The sequence below is a fragment of the Trachymyrmex septentrionalis genome, unplaced genomic scaffold (assembly GCF_001594115.1).
Source record: "Trachymyrmex septentrionalis isolate Tsep2-gDNA-1 unplaced genomic scaffold, Tsep1.0 scaffold51, whole genome shotgun sequence".
In the NCBI taxonomy this organism is placed as follows: domain Eukaryota; kingdom Metazoa; phylum Arthropoda; class Insecta; order Hymenoptera; family Formicidae; genus Trachymyrmex; species Trachymyrmex septentrionalis.
The window spans coordinates 1,586,092-1,593,273 of NW_017305683.1; the positions used below are offsets into that span (position 1 = coordinate 1,586,092).

The 7,182-nt window shown below is 30.6% G+C and overlaps 1 protein-coding gene across 1 annotated transcript in view; it reads right to left on the reverse strand.

Moving 5' to 3' along the window:
- Positions 1-5,224: 5,224 nt before the first annotated feature.
- LOC108751649 overlaps positions 5,225-7,182 on the reverse strand; it is a 17,809-nt gene continuing 15,851 nt past the window's right edge. Inside the window, exon 4 of the mRNA XM_018491934.1 lies at positions 5,225-5,929. Coding sequence (XP_018347436.1) covers positions 5,547-5,929 — 383 coding nt within the window. The 3' untranslated portion in view covers positions 5,225-5,546. The remainder of the gene's footprint in view (positions 5,930-7,182) is intronic.

Here is a 7,182-nt window from a genome sequence, read left to right on the forward strand (position 1 = left end):
CGATCGAGGATCGTGAAGTCTACGATGGAGCGCAATGATTAAACTCATTAGCTTAATTCGTATGTATTTTTGTTCCTACTTTAGTTAATTTTCTATAACTCTGTGATGTGTATTTAAATGAGTATACTGCAAAATTACGTTGCTGTCGATTCTTTATATATATGTATAATGTTCATCTTTCTCAAAGCTACACGGAGAAAGAAATTTCATAGTATCTTTCTCTACAGAAAATTGTTTGATACGATACTATTCCATAGGAAAAGTCTTCGCCAGTCGCTTTTTTTATGGTATAGTTTCGTTAAAAAAGAATAAGCCAATGAGTCAAATGTGTTGAACTTATCACGATTTGGACATGTAAAACGGGTATGCTTATATAAATCTGTTATGTATCGATATACGTCAATCGAAACAATCGCATAATAATTTAACAATTAATTTATTATTGTATCATATATAATATATAGATGTGTTGTTGTAATTTAATTAATGTGAAAGGGCGCATAAGTCGTGTACAAAGTGGACCGAGAGTGCGTTAAGAACCGAAATATTAATATTATGCCGAATTTTAATATTATATTTCGTTTTTTTTGCGCCGCGGTATCGAATAGCTGAAGCGATACATAACGGGTCCAGCGGAAAGCGGCGCGTATTTTATCTCGTATCGTTTTTTTTAGTCCTCTGACTATGCGATCTTCGATCGAGTGATTAAGCGATCGGCTGTAAAGCGCGATCCGTTAATTTTTATATTGTGCGTGTCACTAAGTAAGTGTCACTGTCGTTAAATATTATTTATTGGTGAAAGTGGAGGTCGGCCGTATGCACTCGTTCGCGGAGAAACCTCCCAATCTGTCTGTTCGTCATTTCGTTTTATTTTTAATTAGCTCTCTTATTACAGCAAAGGCGCGCCGCCGCATCACAGACGCACCTGCGACCCCGGCAACACCTGCGACGGTCGACAATTTCGGCGAGACCGGCGTTCGCTTGGGATATATTTTCTAAAATTTCATCATTAACTCGAAACCATATTATTAGCACTAAACTTATATTAATTTTGCGAACGCGTGCAAAATATTAAATGTCGTACGAATTTTCCTAATTAGTCTTATGCAGCATAGAACAATTATTACGAACGGAAAAATATATATTATAGTTAATACCGTTCAGCAAAGACATTTTACGTTTACGAATAAGTTACCATTGGTTTATCAATTTTTTGTATGCGATTTTATGTAATAAATAAAAAATCGACCGCTGTAATTGATTGTAAAGTTACCCGAGTCAAAAGTACGAGTATGTAAACTTAAATTAGTGAATTAATCAAAGCAATTGTCAGAGAAATTTGCGTTCGAATGAATACGATTTAATGTGAAACTGCGAATAATTTTATGTAAATACATTCGAGTAAGTAGTGGTCGCGCAATTTCTGTTCTGTGCAACGAAATTTCCGAGATGCCCGATCACGATAACAATACAAATCCAAAGACGCGCAAGATGGACTACATGAATACATAACTGATTTAGTAATAAAATAGTAACGTTGATAATTTATATTATATACAAACAGTCACAACTGTACACAAGCCAAAGAGGTGGAACTAGTAAAGAAGAGACAGAGAGACAGACAGAAAGAGAACGTATGTATGTGTGCGAGAGAAAAAAACTTTCAGGCATTTAATATTAATTGTCTTCATCGGACGTCATTATTCATCAAGGCATCGCCATTGTCATTCTTCATCTTTTGTCATTGTCGATGAATTGATTAATTATTCTTATAATTGTCATCATTATTGTATCATTATATATATATAAATATATATATATTGTACAAAATGTTATAACTACAAATCCTCGCTTAGATAATTCGCATAGTAATTTTCTGTACACATTCGCCGCGGCAGAAGAAAAATACAATGGTATTTAAAAGACTCAATTGATATTATTTTTTTATACCTTTGACCAAATAAGAGCGAATTTTGTCGTAACAAATCTAGAACTAGATTGCAAACTACGAAAATTACACGTTCTTTACCAATAAGAAGGAGATAAAAATTCGTCAACTTTTAATCTGTATCTCAACAGTAACAATTCTATGAAAATATATGTCAATTTGTTACTGTTGAAATAAAGGTTTTTAAGTATCAGACGACTTCTTGGTGTTTCTGATATTTTTTATCCTTTCTTCGCTCAATTTTTATTTTAAAATCTTTTAAAAAATATTTTTATTCGGACTGTAGCATTTTATTTTATTTTTTTAACTAAACTTTATATACAATAAAATTTTAATTTATTAAAAATTTTGTTTTCTTGTTGATTTGCAATTAGATAAAATACCATCGATATTGTATATTGTTATAGTTAAAATAAAAGTTATTATTATAATTTTGTCGATATTAATGATTATTGTCTTTTCAAGAATATCTTGTGTAGCATTAAAAAAAAAAAAATATCTGCGTTCCGTCATTCACTGCAAATACTGAAAACGTAGAATTTACGTTACGTATAGATTTTTCTTATACTAGTGGCAAAGAGAAAGCTCTCTAGTGGTGTATACCGAAATACAACCAGTGAAAGGTAGAAATCTACTTTGCGCACTACGTTATCGCCAGTCGATTCAATTGTTTAGGAAGGTATATGCTATATTTTGAGACTTGTAGTAGATAGAAAAGATTTGTACCATAAGAATAGAATTTGTTTATCGACAACTCGTGTACATTTCTATCAATGCAATATAAACTTTTATCTCGGTTTAATGACTTTTTATTTATTTTATAGTTCTAAGATTTAGAAAAAAAATCTTTTCAAATCAATTTAAAAAATTACGGAATTTTATTATTTCTTTCTTTTATTTATATATTATGAGAATAGCTATGATATCACACATAAGTAACTTTAACACCAATATTATCAGACCAATAGAAGAGAAAAGCCTGAAAGTCCTGCGTTTTTAATGGTGCTTGTCCGGTGATTTTATGTGCACAAAACGTACACATAGAACTATATAGCCACAGATATTTTCCAGCGAGTCTACACATCTACGATCTTCGATTTTGTTCCATATTACGTACATTGTACGTTATTTGTTTTGTTAGTTTATTATATTGTAATCGCAAAATATAATTGTGCAACAATGCATCATAAAAATAACTAAAATAAATTAACCGAAATAATAACTAAAAATTTAAACTATAAAACACTAAAAAAGAAAAATACATTAATAGTATTTCTCTATGCAAAATAAATACTAAAAATTATAACGAAATTAAATATAATATTATAGTCTATTATTGTATTGAATATTACGATTATAGGTATGTATATGTACTTAAGATATGATAATGTTTGATATGATTTTTATTTAAAGTTGCATTAATTGATCATACAAGGTATGATCTCTTACCGACGACTCAGAATATACTTCTAGCGCCATGTAAAGTGAAACTTTTGTGATCTGCTGTGATGGTACAATCCTCAGGGATTCTCATCTCTGAGTATGAGATGAGCACTTCGAAATATGTACCCAAGTTTATCCTATCTAAAGGTATAACTAGACTAGTCTCTTGGCAATATATATAAATATACATATGCATATTTTAATTATTCATATCTACTTAGAAACATGGGAAATTAATGATACTAGTTATAATTATATAGTAGACTAGTATTATTAATTATATAGTTGAAACTCAGCTTTACTCAAATTACATAAAAATTTCAAAAGTAAAATTTTTTAGATCAAGCTAACAAGTTTTTAAACAATTTTTCTGATATCTATTGTTACTACATTTTGTACTGTTTTGATAAAAGATTTGTTTTTAATTAATTATATAAATCTAAAATAAAATTTGTTATTGTAATATTTTTCTGAGAAGGTGGAGATAACCGAACAAAAGGCGGTGGAGGTTTGTATAAAATAAGTAGAAAATGCAAAAGCAATTTTTTTTATTTGAGGCTTTTTCTTGTAAATTTATTCTTAATAAAATGAATAAAATTTAATTGTTTATCACATTTTCTTTAATTTTGGCACTCGTGAAGCCATGTTATGTGGAAAAACTCTGTAAATATACCGTTTACAGTGTCACAAACTTCTATCTTCATTAAGTGCACGCGTATTCCATGCTTTTCAAACTTAATTTTTTCGGAAATAAAGCCTTGAACAAAAAAAAGTTTATTATCCACTTTGACTTATTCTTGCACAAAAAAATCATACTTTGTCTAATTATACTATATGTTTGTCTCCTCCTTGTAGATTGGATATAATATATTGAATTTTTAATACCAACTAAATCATACATGATTTATGTAAGATTAACGTTTATTCATAAATGTACAGAGACTGCTAGCCAAATTTATATCAATAAATACATGTACACAATTAATTACTCTCTTCAATGATACAAATTAAACAAAGTATAAAATTATTGAATTTCTTCGATACGATGAGTGCAGAAAGAGCGTAGCGACGAGACACGTTTGTTCAATTAATAATCTAGAATTACATTTTTTCATATTTGAAATTTTTATAAGTACAAAATTTTTGTAGGTACAAAATCGCAGTAAATAGATACATTTATTTTCGTGCAAATATATCACGTTATGTTAAAGTCACAGCACCTAATATAAGTATAGATACGTTGAATTAGTCGCTGTACATAATAAAAATTTGTCATGAATTGATCGCATTATGTATTGATTCTACACTTTCGCTTTTGTTTGAGATACTTTTAACATCGCGTATCTAAAAAATTTCACGTTTATTATAATTATTAGAATAGGATGTAAATTAAAAGAATTACTAATACACAGAAAAAAACGGTTTTGCTGAAATATCTAAAAATTTAGCTAGATACAGATCTGAAAATAATTTTGTTTGGAATATCGAAAAAAATAATTATATAGGGCACTAAAACTAGTTGCTAAAATGTTAAAATTTTCTGCAGCATTCGTCATCAACGATTAGCGTTTTACATCATTATTTTGATAGCTCAACAAAATTATTTTTAGATCTGTAGTAAGCTGATTTTTATTTCAGCAAAGTCATTTTTCCTATGTTAAGCGCACATCCCATAAATCGTTTTTTTTTTATTTTATTATTTATAACGCAACGAGAAAAGGCTAAGGATACAAAAGCTTTACATAGTCATAGAAATTCAATAGAAATCATACAAAAATCGGCAGTGATGTATGAATTAATAAAAAAAATCCATAAGAATAGATTACAAAATCATAATCCTAGCAAGCTTTTATTTCGAATGATACAATTAGTAAAAAACATTATATAAAATTGTATTTTATTGTAAAATATAATTATAAAAAGATAACGTTCGTAAATTTTAGTTATAGAAATATCATGAAATTTTTTTTTGCTACATCTAACACGTTTCTAAAGGATTCTCTATAATTATCTGAGAAGAATTGCCCGCGTCCTTATATTTGGCACGTGTCTCATCGACTCCGCGACGGGAAGTACAGAAGGAAAGTGAGTGCTGATATGACGCTGATGGACGATCGCATGTTCACCACGTAGGTGTCGACTGACCGCGATCGCTTTAGAGGCGAATACCGCGGTTGGTGCTGGCCACGTAGTTGAGCAACTCCTCAGAGTCCTCGCAGACGAACGGTTTCTCATGGTAACACGCGACGTCGTGCCAAGCGATGCCGTCGTTATAAACGTTGTTCAAGACGGACAAGCAGGATTCGTTGGTGCCATTGATGTCATATTCGGCATTATCCGGCTGCCTGACCTTCTTGTGGCCGGTCTGCGACCACGGATTGAAACCCCAACCATTCGGTGCTTGGTTAGTGGGTGCCATCTTCTCGCGATTCGCCGACCAGAACCAACCGTACAAAGACTTGGGCTCGAGGTCGCGTCGGTTCTCGCAACCCTTGAAGTCGCAGAGACGTCCAGACGTCCAGATGTAAGGAACATCGTCTGAGGGGAAAACAGATTTTGTGTGAAATCGATTGTTCGTCAAAAAGAGACTAAAAATAATTTCGACGCAAATATAATAATTGTTAAATTAGAAATTTAATTTATTCTCCGTAAATATGATCCAATAAAGTTTATGTAATCAAAATTAACTTCGAACTATTTAATAAACAGCTACATTATTATAGAGCCGTTATGTTAAACTAATATTCAAACTTTTAATACACTCTCGCGCGATACTACTATTTAAAAATTAAAATGGATTAAAAAAGAAGAGAAGCATTTTGAGATATAACAGATACTCTATGATTTATAATTCTTATTAAATCAAAGCATGATTATAGAGAAATCATCCTAAACTGTAAATCAGTATATGAACTGCAGGTGTAAAAGGTCTACCAAGCGTATAATTAAACGAGAAGGCTGGTCACGTAGTATTCTTAAGCGGAATCAACTCGGTACCGTCTTACTTTCGCCGGACTGTAAAAAGATTCATGCACCGCGTGATGCTGTTATATAAAAAGATGAGAGTCTCTAGCCTCAACCCACTTCAAGACCCCCGCATTACCTTGAAAACTGTCGTTACACTCACCGACTAGCCTCCCACGAGTCCCCGTCGTGATGAATATCGTTCATGATGAGCAGGTATCATCACAATTATGATAATTGCGGTTAGAGGCGACAGTGAAATCCGACAAATGTTCCGGCAATTTGTATTAATTCTTGGTAACTACTTATTCAATTTCAGATTCATGTGATTGACATTGCGGTTTCTAATTTTTCTAGTCATTGATGAATTTTTTATTTCTCGATTAATTATTTCTGTTTTAATTGTTAAAGTAATTAAGTTGCTTGCGTCATTAAACGAATTTTCATGTCTTTATGTAGTAAAAGGTGTAAAATAAGTTAAACTTGGATTACAGTTAATCTACATTGATGAAAACTGGCATGTTAATTGTTTTTTCTAATCGAATTTTAAAATTATAAAATAAAATTAAAAATTATTTATAATTATTATAAACATAATAATTATTAAACAAATTAAATAATTAATAAATATAATAATACAATTCAAATAAGATAAAAAAAAATTGTTTTATTTATAAAAAAATTTTCTCTAAGGATAAATTTTCTTTCGAATGTATTGATAGCAATTATAACTTGCATCATTCAAGTTCAACAAATCATTTTAATGCTAAAGGAAAACGAGGAAGAAGCACTGTTACTAATAAAAGTAAAAGCAACTATATCGTATA